The 19,348-nt window shown below is 42.1% G+C and overlaps 1 protein-coding gene across 7 annotated transcripts in view; it reads right to left on the bottom strand.

The window, feature by feature from the left end:
• The window catches only part of NEMP2 (nuclear envelope integral membrane protein 2), a 33,873-nt gene extending 15,612 nt beyond the window's left edge, over positions 1-18,261 (bottom strand). The window contains exons 1-6 of one of the 7 annotated variants that reach the window (XM_033230839.1): positions 17,829-17,976; positions 16,796-16,998; positions 8,246-8,361; positions 1,979-2,210; positions 1,762-1,834; positions 552-645 (exon numbers count right to left, since the gene is read on the bottom strand). In XM_033230839.1, the coding sequence (XP_033086730.1) occupies positions 552-645; positions 1,762-1,834; positions 1,979-2,210; positions 8,246-8,361; positions 16,796-16,865 (585 nt within the window). In that variant the 5' untranslated portion in view covers positions 16,866-16,998; positions 17,829-17,976. Of the gene's footprint in view, positions 1-551; positions 646-1,761; positions 1,835-1,978; positions 2,211-8,245; positions 8,366-13,140; positions 13,357-16,795; positions 16,999-17,828 lie in introns of those variants that run through there. The other 6 variants (XM_033230840.1, XM_033230842.1, XM_033230841.1 and 3 more) reach the window with 6 other exon arrangements.
• Between the last annotated feature and the right edge of the window lie 1,087 nt (positions 18,262-19,348).

The following is a 19,348-nucleotide window of genomic DNA, read 5'->3' as shown; positions in this document are numbered from 1 at the left end:
GGGCATGGTGGTGTGTGCCTGTAGTCCCAGCTACTTGGCAGGCTGAGGTGGGAGGCAGAGGCTGCAGTGAGCCAAGATCATGCCACTAAACTCCAGCCTGGGCAACAGAGCAAGACTGTCTCAAAAAATAAATAAATAAATAAAAATAAAGGAAGACGGTGGATTGGGGAACTAATAATAATAAAGAAATTCCCAGATGTAGCAGTGCTGTTATTCAAGGACCCAATGGTTCAGCATCATGAGATTCCCAGCTCTATAAAGATAATAGAAATTTTCACTCAATATAGAAATAGCTTCCTATCACTCAAGAAAAACACATTACCTAGAAAGCAAAATGGTCTCAAAAAAAGTAGCACCAAAACTTAATACTACATATAGTAATAAATAAAATCAGGAACTCCAGAAAAAGATACATTTTAGAGCCAGTTTACATAATGAAGAAACATAGTTTAAATTAGAACCTATCATAATGTGAATTAATTTTGATTAATTTTTCATGTCTGTAAGATCATGATTTCCATTTTTTACTCATTTACACATAGTATGCCTACCTTCGGAATGAATCGTTTCACCAACAGCAAGACAAAGACTAATGTCATTAGAACACCTAGCACAGTTCCCGAGGAGTAATAGAAAGTAGGGCTTCTGTCAAGATAAGCAGATACAAGCCATTTAAATGCCAAACAGCACTTTGAGTATGAAAAGCATGTTTAACCTGGCAACGTCGGTCATAAATAATACTAAGAACAAAAAACTCAGATGGCAGCTCTCATTATATCCTATACTCTTAAAAAACAAAATGGGTACTTGAAATTTATGGTAAGTTGCTTGCCACTAACTCAAACCAGAATGTCTGAGTTATTTTTCATATTCAGGATCTGATCAGACAATAATTACTAAATACCTATGATATAGCAGGCACTTGTCCAGGTTTTAGAAAGGAGAAAAGGCACCAAGAAGTTAAAAAGTCTTCCCTAAGTCAGTATCTGTTCACGGAGGATTAGGGATTACAACCCAGCTCCTCAGAGTCCAGGCTTTATTCTGCATGCTATGTATGCATCATCTGGCTTATAAAGTTCATGGATGACATTAAACACACTTGGTAACACTATAATGAAAAGCTTCAAAATGAACAATGTTAAGAACAGCTGATGAGTGTTGGGTACTAACCTAGAATCCACAAGCCAAGAATAAAATATTGAAAAAAGATTTCTTTCTCATGAGAGAATTCCAAGAAACAAAACATCAGCATAATATGTTTCTCAGATGAGAATATGTCAGTAACAAAAAGAAAATGATAATACGTTTCTCTAAGAGTCAGATATTTGCTATATTCAGCCTTCTGTATCAGGGCCATAAATCTAGGAGGCGGCTCTGATGTAATAGAGCAAGGTGTGTGGACCAGAAAACCAGGGAACAAATCTCCAGCCCTGATGAGAGCTAATAGTGTGATGAAGGATGTTGCTTTTCTCATCTATAAAATGAGAACAATAATACAGAGCTTGCATAGTTATTATCAGGATCTAATAAAATGTTAATACATAAAATATGTGAAAGCACTTTGTAACATACACATATCACGCTATACAAATAACTGTTACTGTTTTCAAAGGCCTTTTCAACACCATCTTCAGACCTATTGGCAAAACCTAAAGTATGCACTGCAAATGCACAATAATGTGAAAATACTTAGCATGTGGTCAAAAATGATCTAAACCCCTTTTCATTCACAAAATTAAAAATATAAAAAGGAATACTTACTGACTCAGGGTCTCTGCATAAAAGGAAAGAAAAACTCCTGCCACAAACACAAGGAAGAGTTTGAAATCCATGACTGGAGTAAAAAAGACACACAAACACATAACAAAAAGATTTTTTATCAATGTAATGTTGGTAAAAGAAAAAAAAGTCAATTTATTGAAAAGTTACTCCAGAAAAATTGAATCCAGAAAGTCAAGTGTAATAAAATTGGACTTACTGTTTCGATTCACATGTATCATATAGTTAAATATCTTCCTGACAGGCTCCACAGAAAAGCACACAGTCTCTCCATATGGATTGATGATTATGGTTATTTCATTAGATTCTTTTGGTATCCAAAAGTTATGAATCACACATTTGATAAAAGATAGAATGGTTTCTGGATATTGGCAATTATGTCTTTCTGTGATATATACAATTCTGAACAGGCCTGAACTGGTAATTTTCACCTGTAAAACAAGAACAAACAAATCCATAAACAGAATAACTTCTCTTTGTTGTTGTTTTGGAGATAGGGTCTCTCTGTTGCCCAGAATGGAGTGCAATGGCAGGATCTCTGCTTGCTGCAACCTGTACCTCTAGGGCGACCCTCAGCCTCCCAAGTAGCTGGGACCAGAGGCACATGCCACCTGCCCAGCTAATTTCTGTATTTTTCATAGAGATGGGTTTTCGCCATGTTGCCCAGGCTGTCTCGAACTTCTAGGCTCAAGCAATTTGCCTGCTTCAGCCTCCCAAAGTGCTGGGATTACAGGCGTGAGCCACTGCGTCCAGCCAAAACTTCTTATAAGCTTCTTAAAAACATGAGCAAAGGAGTAAAGAGAACTCAAGGTCAGATGAGTAAAGAATACTCAAATGCTAAGGGTAGCGTTCTATGTTCTGATCCCAGAGGTAGAATCAACAGATTTGTATTTAGTCCAAACACACACTGAACCACAGACATTATTGAAAGTGAATGCTTCTCCCCACAAGCTGTGGCTGGTTTAAGTCCCTCTTCTAGCAAGTTATTGTGGCTAAGAGACATTAAAAAAGATGAGAAGAATGTACAGGCATACCCATTTTATTGTTTTACTACACTGTGCTTTGCAGATAGTGCATTTCTTACAAATGAAAGGTCTGTGGCAACTCTGTCGGGCAAGTCTACTGGCACCATTTTTTCAACAGCATGTGCTCACTTCATGTCTTTGTGTCAGCATGTTTCAGCAATGAACTGTTTCTTAAATTAAGGTAGGTAGGGTTTCTTTTAAAGATATAATGCTATTGCACCCTTAACAGAATAACAGTATAGTGTAAACATAACTTTTATAGGTACTAGGAAACCAAAAAATTTATGTGACTTGCTTTATGGGATATTTGTTTTATTGCAGTGTTCTGGAACCAAACCCACAGTCACATTATCTCTGAAGTATGCCTGTGATGGGTGGCAAAATATGTGAGTAGGCATGGTTTGAAAATAGGGTTTATATCTATACCATTTTCTATTGTGATTAAGAAAAAGCACTTCCTTTCTCTGGATCAGCTGAGCATCTGCAATTCATGCTTCTCTCACCATGCCTACTGAAGGACAATATCCCAACCTCAGGTCCTATTCACATCATACAACAAAGCACTAGCTACAAGCCGATGGTGACAACCCAGTGGTCATTAAATGACAATTTTGCTGCTGCCTTTGTCCATTCTTCTCTCTATTCGTTTTCTTTTTCTAAGAGTAGGGCAGCCTGAAAGGGGAGTAAGAGCACCAGCTCTGAATCTCAGTCATCAGGCAATATCACCCACTATCTACCTACCAACCCCCACATTTCTCTTTGACTTTGGCTCCTGGCTCCTGGCTCACTGTTGCTCTCTCTCCAATACTATTTCCTGTCATTCTTCTTAGGTATTACAGTGTATACAATATACACACCAATCCTTCCAGTATCCTGGCCTCTCAGTTCCTGGGATTCCTTTCCTCTTATGCTCTTGTCCTCCCTACCTCAGCTCATCACTCCATGGCCATACCCCGGACCTTGTTAGTACCAGACTGCAGCCCCTCCATACATCTTGTTTCATGCATCTCACTGTGTGACCACCATCTCCTGTCTTTCCAGTGTACCCATCTAGTGCCCCAACCCCACCAAGGATCTGAACATCCTTCTCTTCTTCTGCTCCTTACCCTCTTAATATCCTCAATCTCTTTTTAGCCAGCGAAACCCCATGATCAATTATTACACACCATTCCCTGGCACATACCCTTGACTCCTTTGCACCCCTCTTGCTTTGTCATACTCACTTACAAAATCCAACTCTCCACCATTCTACTCCTGCATTTGCATCACCAGTGTGCTGGAGATATGCACACTGGTCTCACTTCAAATCCATGACTGTGAACTCAGAGAGGGACATGAAAGCTGCAGTCATTCATACCACATATTACTATTCATTCATTCTTCTACCCTCTGCAATAAAGGATTTCACAACTTCTTCCTCAATACTCAGCAACTCCTCCCCATCCTCTTCTCAGCTGTTGATCCTTCCTACTTCACTGAAAATGGAAGAAATCAGAAGTGAATGTCCACCAGCTCCTATCTGCAAAGCCACCTACCTGTCAGCACCTGCAGGCACATGCTCCGCTTCCTGCCTGTGGGGAGGAAATTTCCTCCAGAGGAAATTTGCAGGCTCCATAAAGGCAAGTCCCGACTTGGGCATGGGATCCTATCCACGTTTGCCTACTCAAGGACATCCCAGCAGCACTTCTTCCCTCTCTACGAGATCATTTCTCTCAGCATACATACATTTAAAAAAGAAAAAACAGCCTTCTGTGGACTCCACTTTTCCCTCCAGCTACCACCCATTTCTTTGCTTCTTGTTGCAATAAAATTCCTTTAAAAAGCTGCCTGTGCCTGCAGTCTCTAGTTCCTCTCCTTCCATTCTCACTTCAATCAGGATTTCCCAAAAGGCTGCCCTGACAAGGTCACTGGTGCTTCCATGTTGCTAACTGAAATGCCCAATTAATTCTCAGTCATCTTATTTGACCTGTTAACAGCACTTGGCACTGCTGGTTATTCCCTTCTCCTCGTTACACTTCTCCCCAGGGCTTCCAGGACATCTCCTTCTTCACTGTCGCTCCTTGTGTTTCTCCTCTGCTGGCTCCTTCCTTCTCCCTGAACTCTTAATATAAGACTGACCCAGGCTTAGCCACTGGTCCTCTTCTCTTCTCCATCGAAACTCACTCGGTTTCATGGCTTTAGGCACCATCTATATAAATATGCACCGCTAATTACTTTTGCAAAAAAAAAGACACAGGAAAGATATACCAGAAACTACTTAAACTGATTGTCTACAAGGGTTGGATAGGAATTAATAGAGGGAGGAGGGAAAGTGACACTTCTCTGAAAATACCTTTGTATAGAGTTTTAACTTTTAAGCCATATTAATGTTGTAGATACTCATAAATAATGATAATAATACAGACATAAAGATGGAAACAACAGACAACTGAGGACTTCAAAAGGTGGTTGGGAGGGAGAGGAGCAAGGGTTGAAAAATCTACTGATTGGGTACTATGGTCACTATTTGGGGGATGGGTTCAGTAGAGCCCAAACCCCAGCATTACACAATATATCCATGTGACAAACCTGCACATGTACCCCCAAATCTAAAAAATTAAAAATTAAAAAGGTTTTTAAAAAAATTTTAAACAAAATCTCATTTAAAAAACCCACTATGGTCTTTTCTGAGAATAAAAAGGCAAACAAATCTTGTAAACCAAAAATAAAATTCTAACACCCCCGACCCTGCCAACCATCTGAATGAAACCCTCTTCTTGGCCAGGGCACTCCAAAGTTAACCTGAAAAATTGGTTCAGGCTATGCCAGGAAGCAGGAGTTGGACATGCCTCATTATGCCCTGCTCCCTTTCGGAATTCAGGAAAAACCAACCAGCATTTAATATCAATACAGACCTTAAGTCTGACAAGAAGCACTTATACTCTATTCTCGCTGAAGCCTGCTACCTGGAGGCTTCATCTCCATGATAAAACTTTGGTCTCCACAATTACTTATGATAATGCAGACATTCTTTTCTATTGATAATAACTCTTTCAACCAATTGCCAATCAGAAAATTTTAAAATCTACCTATAACCTGGAACACTGCATTCCTCTCTGCTTCCAGTTGTCCGACCTTTCTGGACCTAACTAATGTATACCTTAAATGTATTTGATTAATGTCTCATGTCTCCTTAAAATGTGTAAAACCAAGCTGTGCCTTGACCATCTTGGGCACATGTTCTCAGAATCTGAGGGATGTGTCACAGGCCACTGGTCACTCATATTTGGCTCAGAATAAATCTCTTCAAATGTTTTATAGAGTGACTTTTTGTCAACAAACTAAAAAAATAAAAATAAAAATGATAAAATTGACCAGGATGGGGGAAAACCCTGAAATTGAAACAAATAAAAACAAACTATATTTTGAATGAATAGTATAACCATACTGAAGGGGGAGTGGACTGGGATGAATTAACCTAAAATACACAACCTCAGAAAAAGATTAAAAAAAAAACGCTATAAATAAATACTGAACTCCTGTTATTAGGTTTGTGTTTTGCAATGGTATGACTTTGCAATTCTGAAACTACTTTTAGTGTATTCTGGGATTAGGCAAATAAATAAATATATTTGAGGAAATGGGAACCAAGTTTCTCATTATCAGAGAAGGGAATTACAAATACGAAAACTGGAAAACTAGCATGAACCCTGTGGTATTGGAGATCTCAGAACTCACAGTTTCTAACAGGTAGATATAGATGTTTGTGCAGGTGTATGGGTGTGTATGTGTGTGTACACACATGACGATATGCCAGTAGCAATGAACACACCTAATGTTGACTGTTCCTTGGAAAAAATGTATGATTCCAGAGCTGAGTCTATGATATTATACAAGTCTAGAACATCTTGTTTGTTAGAAAGTAAAGTAGTGCTCAAAAATGCTAGGCACATGGCAGAAGGACACAGGAGCTAGTTGAAGGGGCTCTGACTGGCTAAATCTAGGACAATTTGAGTACCAAAATAAATAATGAGAGTTATGGATTGTAGTTTCCTGAAATAATTGGCAATGTATGAGACTACATGGATATAAATAAATGGGAGGAGGAAAATCTCTTCCTTACAGTAGAATGTCAATGAATGTAAATGGAATAATGATGCCAGGCACAGCGGCTTGCACCTATAATCCCAGCACTCTGGGAGGCTAAGGCAGGCAGATTGCTTGAGTCCAGCAGTTCAGTAGACTCATGGGCAACATGGCAAAACCCCGTCTCTACTAAAACTACAAGTAGTCCCAGCTACTTGAAAGGCTGAGGTGGGAGAATCACCTGAGCCTGGGAGGTTGAGGCTGCAGTGAACCAAGATCGCACCAATGCACTTCAGTTTGGGCAACTGGAGTGAGTCCCAGTCTCACACACACACACACAAAAATAGAATGGATATAGAAAAATCAACATCTGATAAACATCATCATGATTATTGATTCAGTAAAGCATCATCAATGAATGATAAACTAAGGGAAGAAAGTTTGATGAGGAAGAGGTTATCTACACAGTCTCAAATTGTCACCTCAAAATATTCATTAAAGGGAAGAAAATACTAATTTTAGTGGAAGAACATGACAAACACTACCTTAACCATGTGATCAAAGTAGTGCATATTATCAGCAATGGTATCAATCGACATCAAATGCTTGCTGATACAATGTTCCAGCTATTCTCTCAGCCTTGAACACCCTTCCCCCCAGTACCTTCTTGGGTAACTCACTCCACTGAAATCTGTCTCAAAAGTAACCTTCTCAATGAGAACTACCCTGGCCAATTTGCTCCCACTTCTCATCCCACTGATATTACTCTACATTTTGTTTTTTCATAGTACTTACTAGTTTTACCATTTTAATCTCTATTACATTTATTGTTTACTATTCCCCACCCTAGATAATGTAAATATCCACAATGGCAGGGATCTATTTTGTTCATTGATATATTCTAGGAGCCCAGAAATAGTTCCTGGCACTGAATAGGTGCTCAATAAATATTTGTTAAATGCTGAATGAAAGAAAGTACTAGGCAATTGAGAGCAACTGCTATCTTGGCCATATTTGGGATCAGTGGTTATTCCAGAATTTCTATTTGGAGGGGCTTTGGATAGCAATTTTGGAAAGTAGGAGGAACATGTTGTCTTTAGACTGCCTGAACAGCAGATATGCTGTATACATTTAGATAGTATATTCATTGGGAGTGGCTTGGGAGGGGCTGAGGGAGAGTCTGAAGGAGTTAGTGTCCTCTTCTCACACTGCCTACCCATTGAACCACTGTGTGTGATCCTCAAGTCAGCTCTCATAGTAATACACAGACCTGTGTCATACCAAAAATACTTTCTATTCCTGAAATGGTACATTTCCTGTCCCTAGAACATGGTAATTCTCTGTCCCTAAGACATGATTTAAAAGTAGGCCCTTACCTGCATAGTTGACCATATGTATTTCCATTCCACTTGGGAATTTTGATTGTAGCAGTAACAGTCTGACTCAGACGTTCTAATTAAATCTTTTTCCTTCAAAGCTTTACACCTACGAACTGAGAGATGGAAAATGGAATACATTTTCTAACTGTTTAATTGCCAAGAATCTTCTTTTTTAAAAAAAGTTTTCAGGAGGTAACAGTAGCAGTTTTAACATTCTATGACCAATAAATTCTCCTATATAATTATAGTCCTTCAGTCTTTCCAACCAAGGAGGAGACAGACAGAAAACACTATAGCCCAAGTGTCAATATGTATGACATTGGAGGGCAGTATAAGAGTGCAGAGAACAAGTACTTCTTCAATTCTGAAGCAGAAGACAGAATTATGGGCACCTTCCCAGAAAAGACAAAAATATGAGTAAAGGGCTGAAAGGCGAGGTAGAGGCAGTAAGACAAAAATTAGGAGGTGGGAGTGGGGGTGGGCAGGACCAGCAAGTGTGTACAGAATCATGAAGATAAGATAAATTATGGAATTAATTCAGTTTAGAGATACTGGATCTTTATATTGGTGAGGGAGCATGGATGGGAGGTATAGGGATACAAGAAGACATTTGAACACCTGTAGCTGGAGTGGTAAACCATGACTACTACTATACCATGTGGACTCCATCTTGAAAGCAGAGCACTGGAGGATTTTAGATAAGTATCAGTCTCAGCAAGAAACCATTGACACTCAAAAGGATTTAACTGAAAATAGTTCAGTAAAGATATGGACAGGCTTAAGGCACTAACAATAAGGCACTATGAAGTTCTCAGGCACCAACAACAGCAGGAAGCTTTCAGCAGCCCAAGTTCCAAAATGGCAAGAAGGATCCCATGTTACTAGAGTCATTGGAACTAGGAGGACAGTAGTCTAAAGGAATGCAGTCACTGCCAGGACTCCCGTGGAATGCAGGGTGAAGGTATGGGTACCTCAACCTGTCTCTCCTGCTGTCCCCTCAGTGCCCTGAATCAACCAAACCCAACAGAAAGATAGACGGCCAAAGAAGCCCATATAATGCAGTCCACAGAGGTTAGCTTCAGGCACTAAGCGGAGAAAAGAAGGACTGAGAATAGACCTACAGCAACAAACAGGGAATACCAGCTCAATAAGGAAGTGACAGAAACGCATTTGTATTTTAGAAAGAACATTCTGTAGGTAGTGTGCAATATTAAAGAAGAAGACTGAAAGCAGAAGAATCACTAAGGAGGCCACTAAAGCAATCTAAAGAAATGGACTAAGAGAGGTGGGAGAAATAACAGATTAGGAAATGAAATCGACAGGCTTTACAGATTCATTTTATCAAGGAAAACAAGACGATGATGTAAAGGTTTCTGGCAAGTGGAGAGACAGTGAGGCCCTTTACTCAGACAAGAAATACTAGAGAAAAAGCAAGTTTGTACAGGGAAGTAGGGGTGAGTTCACTTTTGGATATACTGAGTTTTCATTGGTGGGATTCTGTGAAGATGGACAGATCTTCACATCTCCAGCGAGGAGAAATTTGGCTGGAGACAGATGTAGATACCTAAATATATATGTATGATATATATAATATATAATACAACTCAACATAACTGAGAGAAAGAGAGATATATATTAACCCTCTGTGTTACAGAGGGTTAATGTAAATGCCACAAGAAAACTAGAAAGTAATGATGTTCATTTTCTTCTGTGGTCACTGCTGTATCTGGACTTGAAATGAAGTAAAATGAAAGTCGTAAGTTCTTCTGGATTCAAGATAGAGTGTCACCTCCACATCTGTCCAACAGGAAACAGGAACAAGGAACACTTATGGGTACACACAGAAGTGGGCTTTACGCCCAACCCCTGACTCCTTTAAGGAAAGTGTGATCAGTTGTTTCTCCTGAAAAACCTGAAATGAAGCTAGAACAACTTGCTACACCAAAGTTGGGGAAGAACTGAGTAACCAGTAACAACTAGTAAACAATCACATCCATGTAGGGAGTAATACTGAATATGCTCAGACAAGTCCCTGGTCCTGGCCTGAAATATCCTTAGCATTAAGTTGGAGAAAAGTGAAGACAGACTTCGGGAAAGGATCCTGGGAATGCTCGCCATCTCCCAAAACACAACTCCATAAAAGGGAGGGTTCTCCAGTGGCCACACGAAGCAGCAAAATTACACAAGGACCCAGTGTATTCAACTGTGACAGTCAAATCATTCATCTTTCCTCTTCACATTATGATGAAATGCATATGTTTCTAAATATATCAAAAAATTTGCAGAGTTTGAGTCCAAGATGCAAATACAAGAATGAACCTCTAGAGCAAGGGTCCCCAACCCTGGGGCCAAGGACCAAGACCAGTCCATGGTCTGTTAGGAACAGGGCTGCAGAAGGTGAGTGGTGGGTGAGGTGAGTGATCATTGCCACCTGAGCTCCACCTCCTGTCAGATCAGCAGTGGCATGAGATTCTCACAGCAGCATGAACCCTACAGTGAACTGCACATGCTAGGGATCTAGGCTGCATGCTTGTTATGAGAATCTAATGCCTGATGATCTGAGGTGGACCAGTTTCATCCCCACACCACCCCCTACCCTATTCCTATCCCGTGGAAAAATTGTCTTCCATGAAACTGGTCCCTGTTGCTAAAAGGTTGAAGACTGCTGTTCTAGAGGCTCTCTGTTAAATACAGGATACTAAAAATGAAAAAATGTGCTCCTGCATGCTGTTTCCATGCACAAGAGCCAAAAGGAGAATTCACAACCAAGGCTATGAGCACACAAAGCAACCAATGCTGAGGCACATTTTTTGATATATCTGAGATGCAAATGACTTCTGGCCAAGGGCAGCATAGGGGGAGGTGCAGTCCCAGGGATATCAAAGGGCTGGCAGCTACCTATAAAAAATATGAATGTCAAGGAATGTAGTATATAACCTGGAAGACCCTGAGCAACTGCAATGAGAAGACATGAGAACACATTAAATGCTCCCAGCTAGTGAGCAGCAGAGGTGGGGGGATCAGGTCTCTGGATTCACCTTACCATGTTCTGCCTTTGCACAGCCTCCTGGGGGTCTCTGAGCACAGCTAGAGTTGAGAACTTTATACTGGGAGTCCTCAAATAAAAGGGATTCCTACCCATCATTGGAAAGGGAGTGCATTCCAGCAGGGCAGGTGAAGAGCATGAAGTCTCAGGGACACAGAAGCAGCAGCCCAAACTACGATAGGAATGTCTACTTCCAGACAGGTCTTTCTTTACCACCCATGTGCTCGATGCTAGAGGGGCTTTTCTTGTGGGTGCCTCCAAGGGCCCCTCACTGCAATTCTTCTCCTAGAGAGTGCTGCTACTCCAAGGGCTAAATCAGCTCCCACAGAACAGTTCACTTTTGTTAACGGTCTGAGGAAATAGCCTTTTGGTGGGGCCCGAGTTTTGCAATCAAATGCTCTCTTAAAATAAGGTTCTTTCCACTTGGTCCTAAGACTGTCTCCTAAATCATTCCAAATCTGGAGCTCTTAAGAGCAAGATGGTGCAATTTAAGTATATTGTATACTGCAGTTTCAACACAGGAGTAAATGCTTCTCTCTTACCCAAGCCACATTCCTCTTGCACTAGGATGATTGTAATAGCCTTCTATCTAGCTGGTCTCCCTACTTCCAGAATTGCCCCTCACCACCACATTTTCCTCTACAACCTACCCTTCAATTAGCAAATAGATCTTTTTAAAAACATGAATGGGGCCCGGGTACATTGATTGGCTCATGCCTGTAATCTCACTTGAACCTGGGAGGCAAGGCTGCAGTGAGCTGAAATCACGCCACTGCACTCCAGCCTGGGCGACAGAGTGAGACCCTGTCTCAAAAAAAAAAGCAACAAAACCAAAAACAAACAAACAAAAACACGAATGGGAACACATCATTTACCTGCTTAAAACCCTCCAATGGCTTTCCTTTACACCATTAATAAAATCCCCCTCCCTTCCAGGGACCTGAGTGCCTCTATGACCTTCCCTCCTCCACTTTCCCTCCCAGCCCAGCTGCTCCAGCCACACCTGGCCCTTCTGTCCTCAAGATGCCAGCCAACCCCCATATAAAGTTTCCCCAGTCTGCAACCTTCTTCTCCCAGATCTTGTCAGAGCTCATGCCTTCCAATCACTGATGTATTCTATCAAATGCTACCTTCTCATAAAGGCCTTCTTTGACTCCACTATCTAAACAAACACACCCCAACCACTTCCACCTGCTTTCTTCTTTCTTCATATTACATATTATTTATTAGCTTAAACTCTGTCTCTCCATGAAGTCAGGGACATTGCATGTTTATTACTGTAACCCCCAGAACTTAAATATTTGTCTTTTGTGTGTAGCCTGTGGTTCGAGAGGACTACTGGGTTATTTGGGCATATGTGGCCTGCCAATGGAAGTCCAGCCAATCTTTGTAAGAGCCTGGTCAGGGCTAGTCAGCACCATAAAAGGAGGTGCACTCTGGCCCTCCCTTGAAACCATCTGACGTAGTAGGATGCCCTTGCCAGCCTGTGCCATTGCCATCCCATCTACAGAACCCACAAAGCATGCGGGCCAGTCTGGAAGCCACAGGCTGAACTTCCCCCTTACCCTACCCCATGGTCAATACATCCATAGCTACAGGGTTGAGTACTGTAACCCTTAACATCCTCTGGGCTGGGGACCACCTTCTTGCCCCTCACTGGATAGAGGAGGGCAGAAAGAATAGGTGGGATTAAGCTTCTTTTATTTGACTCATATATGATACATCAGTGTATTCTGTGTAAGGGATCTGCCAGTTAGAAGAAAAGAACTTGTTCTGCATTTCCCCTCAGTCTTCAACCAGATTAAAGACAGCATAGAAGGAAAGATGTTGTCCTGACTGTTCATACCTATAGACATGCTAGTAAAAGCATGTTGCAAACAGTGTTTTCCCTCGAATTCTCCAGAGTGGCCTCTGGCTTTTGAGGTGAAGCTGATGTGGAATTTACACAATCCATGAGATTTCGCAGACAAGAGGTGGCAGTGCTTCATCATGTCCTCTGGCTGCCCTTTTTTCTTATCACCTCTCTCCCGAGGTGAATGAGTCTCAACTCACATAGGAATTCCTAAATATGTAAGGGACCAGAAATTCAGCCATAAGAAGCCACAAGCCTAGCTTCAAGTCAGTTCATTAAGCCATGGGCTAATTGGACTAGGCAAAAGACAGTGATTGTCACAAGACTGTTATCACAGCTGGCCCGTCGCCTTCCTAGAGAGAACAGATCTTCCAATCTTAGATTGATTATAAAGGCTTTATCTTTCTTTTTTTTTTTTTTTTTTTTTTTGAGGCGGAGTCTCGCTCTGTCACCCCGACTGGAGTGCAGTGGCCGGATCTCAGCTCACTGCAAGCTCCGCCTCCTGGGTTTACGCCATTCTCCTGCCTCAGCCTCCCTAGTAGCTGGGACTACAGGCGCCCGCCACCTCGCCCAGCTAGTTTTTTGTATTTTTAGTAGAGACGGGGTTTCACCGTGTTAGCCAGGATGGTCTCGATCTCCTGACCTCGTGATCCGCCCGTCTCGGCCTCCCAAAGTGCTGGGATTACAGGCTTGAGCCACCGCGCCCGGCCAAGGCTTTATCTTTCTTAGGTCTCTCCGCCCTTTAGCAATCTTCTTCTAGAGCCATTTCAATTCTCAGTTTCAATCATATCCAGCGGAAATAGGAAACAGAGTCAGTTTGACTGCTTATTTGAACTCTATCACTGAGTACGCCCTGACACTGAAGGCTATGAAGCCGCCTGCATGTCTGCGGGTTTCATTTATTCATGAGGCCCCAGTTATTGCTGGTTAATTCTACTAGGATAGAACCTGCTGGTAGCAGATGTAGGCAACCTCAAATGTATCAAAACAACAACAGGCCGGGCGCTGTGACTCATGCCTGTAATCCCAGCACTTTGGGAGGCCAAGGCAGGTGGATCACTTGAGCCCAGGAATTTGAGATCAGCCTGGGCAACATGGTGAAACCCTGTCTTTACCAAAAATGCAAAAATTGGCCAGTCTCATAATCCAGTCTCAAAAATAAATAAATAAAAATTTAAAAATTAGAACAAAAACAACAATCCCCTTACAACGCAATCCAGGAAATGAAACAGAATTTCTAGGAATTTTAAAAAATCTAACAATAATCATTCATCTGGTCAAAAGGGAACAATACCTGCCTAGGGAAAGCTACTGCTTCTACTTGAGGCTGAGGTATTTAATATGTCCGTACCCTGGAAGGTGCTCCATAACCTAGGTAATCACTTCCTCAAGCCTGAATCAGATCAGGAGAAAGATCTGGAATTGTAGGCTATCCCAGGTTTGCCTCAACTCCAAAGGACTGAGGAGTATCTGAGGGATCAACCCTGAAAGCCATCCTTACTATGGAAAGACAGGTTTCTAAGCCTGGAAGGGCATCATTTTCCTTAACTTCTTGCAATCCTCAGCAGGCTCCCTTGATCCTTTCAATTATACTGACTTCTAGAGAACAGTATATTTCTGGATAGTTGTGCCCAAATCACTAAGACGCTACAGAGGCATTAATTATTTACATTACCAAAGGATTCAGAAAGTCAGGGTTCCTTTAACCAATGAGATAAGATTCCTTAGTTCACTTTAAATACCACTCAATTTATAAATATTCAATTAATCTAATTTTAGAATTACATATCTAATATAAAAAAGGGACAGTTACATATCACCTACTTTAATTAAAATTATCTTCTTTGTAGTACTTTTGTCATGTATTAGTTTTCCTAAATGTAAGTATATGTTTAAGTTAAAGAGTTGAGTCATATACACAGAAAAAAACAAAAAAACAAAAAATACCTCAGTCAAAACATCAGAAAAGAGCAGGTAGTACTTAAACCTACTTACAGAATATGCTAAAAATAAAAAGCACAAACACCTTAAATCTTAGCAGAACCTAACTCCCAACATAAAAATATCTCACCAGTGTTCTCCTGAAAACTGACATGGCCCTCATATTGGGAAAAAAAACCATCTTCAGATGAAACTAGAACGGAATCATAATATAAACACTTACTACATTATATGACAAATTTCTCCATTTTCCCTATAACTGTTTTTCTTTGGGAGCAAGGAAGGGGAGGGAGAAGAGTAGGAAACACGAAAAGCAAAAAACGAACAAGTCTTAACTTGTGAGAAGTCAAATGGACTCAGGATTTTTCTATTTGTTTTTTGTAAATTCACATTTTCAAAGGAGTTAACATGAGGCATCAAAGTGATAAAGGTAACTATTCTCTTAACCTCATTTTTTTTTTACCTGAATATTCATCTTTTTATTTCTCCAAGAATGTGAGAATGAAACTGGAATTAGTACATACTAATGCACACTCAGGTCTTTAACCTCAAGCCGAAATCTTCACAGATGAATTTGAAAGCTGTGATTTCAAATGGACTGTTACCATGATTTAAGCCTGGAAAGCCACTGCCAGGGCCTGAACTTCATCTCAGGACAACACATGGTTTCTAGGGACCTTACTAACTGGCTGAAACTCTTGAAGCTTCTCTTCCTTTCAGTGTCAACTGTCTCTGACTTTCCTCCAAATAGTTACAGAAAGCTGGTGTTGGTCTGAATGTTCCCCATTCCATTGAAGGGTGTGTTATTCAAGACAAAATTTTAGAACAGGAAGGTACCTTAAGTGTCACCTAATCCAAGCCCCTCGCTTAAACGAAGTACCAGCTGTTTCCTCTCAGGGTCCTCATGAAACCATAGACTTTTAAAGAGCAGCAATGGTTCTTAAGCCTAGTCTAATCCAGGGCTGCCAACACAGTGTCATTGGCACATCACCAGATACTGGGCGCTTCACAGTCCGTGTTGGAAAGCCTACTGGAACGGCAGGCATCCCTGTAAGGCTACAGAAGTTGCCATTCTTCTTAACTGTGGACTAGTTTTATCAAGTCAGTGGGCATCCTGCCTGTCTCAGGCAGAACAGAAGCTCCAATAAGTATTTATGCGTGTCTTTGATTAACAAAGCAAAGCAGCAAGCTGTTACTATTACACTAAATGCGGTAACATAAAAACTTTAAAAACACCAGGTTTACTGAGGTGAGAAAAATACTGAAAACTCTTCAGTAAAAACATCTTCATTTTACTCAAAAGAAAACTACGGTTCATAAAGACTCTGTGCCTGGACCAAGGTTTCACCACAAGTTGTGGCTGAAGGTAATGAGCGGTCTAGAACCCAAGGTGCTGGGTGCTGGTCTAAGGCTACTTCTAATTTTCTCGCTGTTGCCATGCCCAGAAACCTTCCTGCTTAGACAGATTTGTGTTTTAATTTTTCACCGGCATAAAACTGTTGTATTTCTTACTACCAAGCCTTTGTTTTCTCATCTGTAAAATGGGTATAAAATGGTGCCTTCCCCCATAGGGCTTCTATGGGTATTAAATATGATAGATACTGCAGCTAAAGCACTTATAACACTGCCTAGCACATAATGAACACTCAAAAAATTTCTGTTCAATGAAAACCGGAATCCAACAGTTCCCCAACATATAGGAACTCACCGCAAGATTCCCTCAGTTGGGAGCTGTGGCAGAATCTGATGACCTCATTAACATCCAGTCTCTCATTCATCCTTAGATAAAAAACCGCGGTATAACAGGAGGGAGGGCCATGCCCAGCTAAAAGAATACACTTGGAAGCCTCCCTTGAAACCAGGGTAGCCAAAGCAAGGAAGAGAAGTTGGTAGAGAGTGCATCCAGGAAATCTTTTAAAAGATTTTATGAGGAAAAAAAAAAAGAAACAGAAATGTGAAGCTCATGGTAAGTTAGCGGCAGGTCTGGAGTTGGAACTCTGGGTTTCTGACTTCCCCAGGTGTCCTTCCCAGATCCTTCCCCAGTGTGCCAGCATCTTGAGCCCACTCCGTGGCGAGCCCCTAACGCTAGCAGCCGCTACCAGTTCTTGCTTCCTGTGCGCCAGGCATTGTGCACACCAATACCACAAGAACCTTGTGAGGTCTCATTACCTGCGGCTCACGTGGGACCCGTTATGTTTACTCGCTCAAGGTCACAACAGCCAGTCAGTGGCAGGAGAATTTTCGCTACGATTCTGAAGCTGAAGCTGTTACCTTCTCTAGTCTTGAGACCAAAGGAATGCGAGATAGCGAAATAACAAGGATTTCAACACGCATTGATGTACTGTACAAAAGGCCTTGTGCTGAAAGTCTGGGGACTACGGTCAGCTGTGCCAGTGACAAGCTGTGTCACCTTGAGCAAATCAAAACCTCTCTGAGTTTAGGTTGCTTCTGTAAAACGAGGGAATTGGGCGACTGGATCGCACGGTTGCTCCTAGTCCTAAAATTACAAAATGTCCAATTGCCAAGAGAGAGACCAAAGAAGCCCAAGAAGACAGGAAGGGCGGACGGGGCCTGCCCGGGAGACCCCAAAGCGAGAAAAGGTAGCGCCCACCCGGATCGGCCTCGCGGTGCCACCCGGGCCAAAGGGCGCGCCCTCGGGGCAGCCGTGAAGCCCGGGAGCGAGCACGCACGCGCGCGCGCCGCCGCCGCCGCCGCCGCCGCCGCCGCCGGGTCCAGGTTACCTGACAACGCCAACGCCGCCGCCGCCGCCTCCCCGCGCAGGGGCAGTGTGGCCAGGGGCGGCAGCCAGAGCAGCAGCCACCACCGCCCCTGGCACGGCCCCATTTCGTTAGGGGTCAGCTCCGTGCGACCCCGAGCCCTAGGGGACCGGCTCCGCCGCGAGGAGCGGAAGTGGCGCGGGGCCTCAGAAGGCGGAGGGGGGCGGTGAGGCCCGAACGCGGGAAAGGCGGAGACCCCGCCTCCCCGGGGCGGAGGGAGAGTTGGGTCCGTTGCTCCAGCCTCCGCCCGCGGCCTCGGGGCACGCTGGCCCAGGCCGGAAGAGCTTTCGGTGGCGCGACCCCGGTGGCATGCTCCCGTCCTCGGCCTCCGGGCCTCCAGCGCTCGCGGGGTGTCCAGGGCCTCATCTTCCCTTGGGCACCACCCGGCAGCGTCCCGGCGCTGGCTAACCCGGAGTGTTTCTTAAAACTTGGCTGATCTGTGTGAGCTGCGGGATTTGGAGGCTGAATTGTCCGAGCACCTGTGAGTGACAGCCCGTGAATGGGAAGGTCCTTCGGCAAACGCCCTTTTTGGGAATAAAATACATAAAAGCCAGTTTCTTTATTTTATCTTTCTGTTTTCCTTTTTACTTTCATTTGGTAACAAGCAATAACAAATTGGAAACTTGACCGCTTAAATAACACTGACTTGTATGTCTAATCTCGGGCACCACATTTCAGAGTACAGAGGGGTTTGTAAAATGTTCCTTCACCAATATGACAATCAAGCTTCTCTTAAAATTATCTTATGTTAAAAAAATAGTTTTTTAATGTAATATATTTTTAAATTAACATATAACTCGAATGGTCTTAATACTGATAATTAGGAGATATATTAATATATATTTTAAAGAACATTCCCTCCACAGGTCCTGGAACCCATTAATTTGACTCAATATTCCATACTTAACTAGGACAGTCTTCTTCAATTCTGGTCTTTTGGTGAAATATCTTAGAGAACACAAAGTAACAGAAATTATCCTTTTAAAAATAGATAAGCCTAATTTTTCCTAAAAGTCTGAGTAGAATGTACTAGGCTTTCCTTGCCCTCAAAGGAAGATTTAAACAACTGCCCTTAAGCGCTTGGCACCATGTGTACACCATGTATAACTTTTAAAAAGTTAAGAAATTTCCTTGTAAGGGACTTTTCAGTGGGATGATTTTTAAAAATAACCATCATTACTTGAGTGAAGCCTGTCTTCAGAGAAGCAGCAGAGCCCTGATCCAATTCTTTCCAATATTCCCAGGTGAGGTGTGCACTTGCTTCTTGCAAGGCAGCTTTTGTACCCAACCACATTCATTTTGATTTGGTTGAATTTTGGATGGCACTATGGAAAGTAGCTAAAATAAACAGGTGGATTGTTGAATGATGAATGTATTTTCATGCAGATATATCTGGTAGAGAAACAAAAGGGCAGGCAGCAATGTACTGAATATTTAAAGTGCTATTTATATCACAGATCGTTAGTAAATATCTGTAAAGAAGC

The sequence above is a fragment of the Trachypithecus francoisi genome, unplaced genomic scaffold, assembly GCF_009764315.1.
Source record: "Trachypithecus francoisi isolate TF-2019V2 unplaced genomic scaffold, Tfra_2.0 Lachesis_group13, whole genome shotgun sequence".
Lineage (NCBI taxonomy): Eukaryota > Metazoa > Chordata > Mammalia > Primates > Cercopithecidae > Trachypithecus > Trachypithecus francoisi.
The sequence above is the reverse complement of the archived record's forward strand: the minus strand, read 5'-3'. Positions and strand labels throughout refer to the sequence as shown.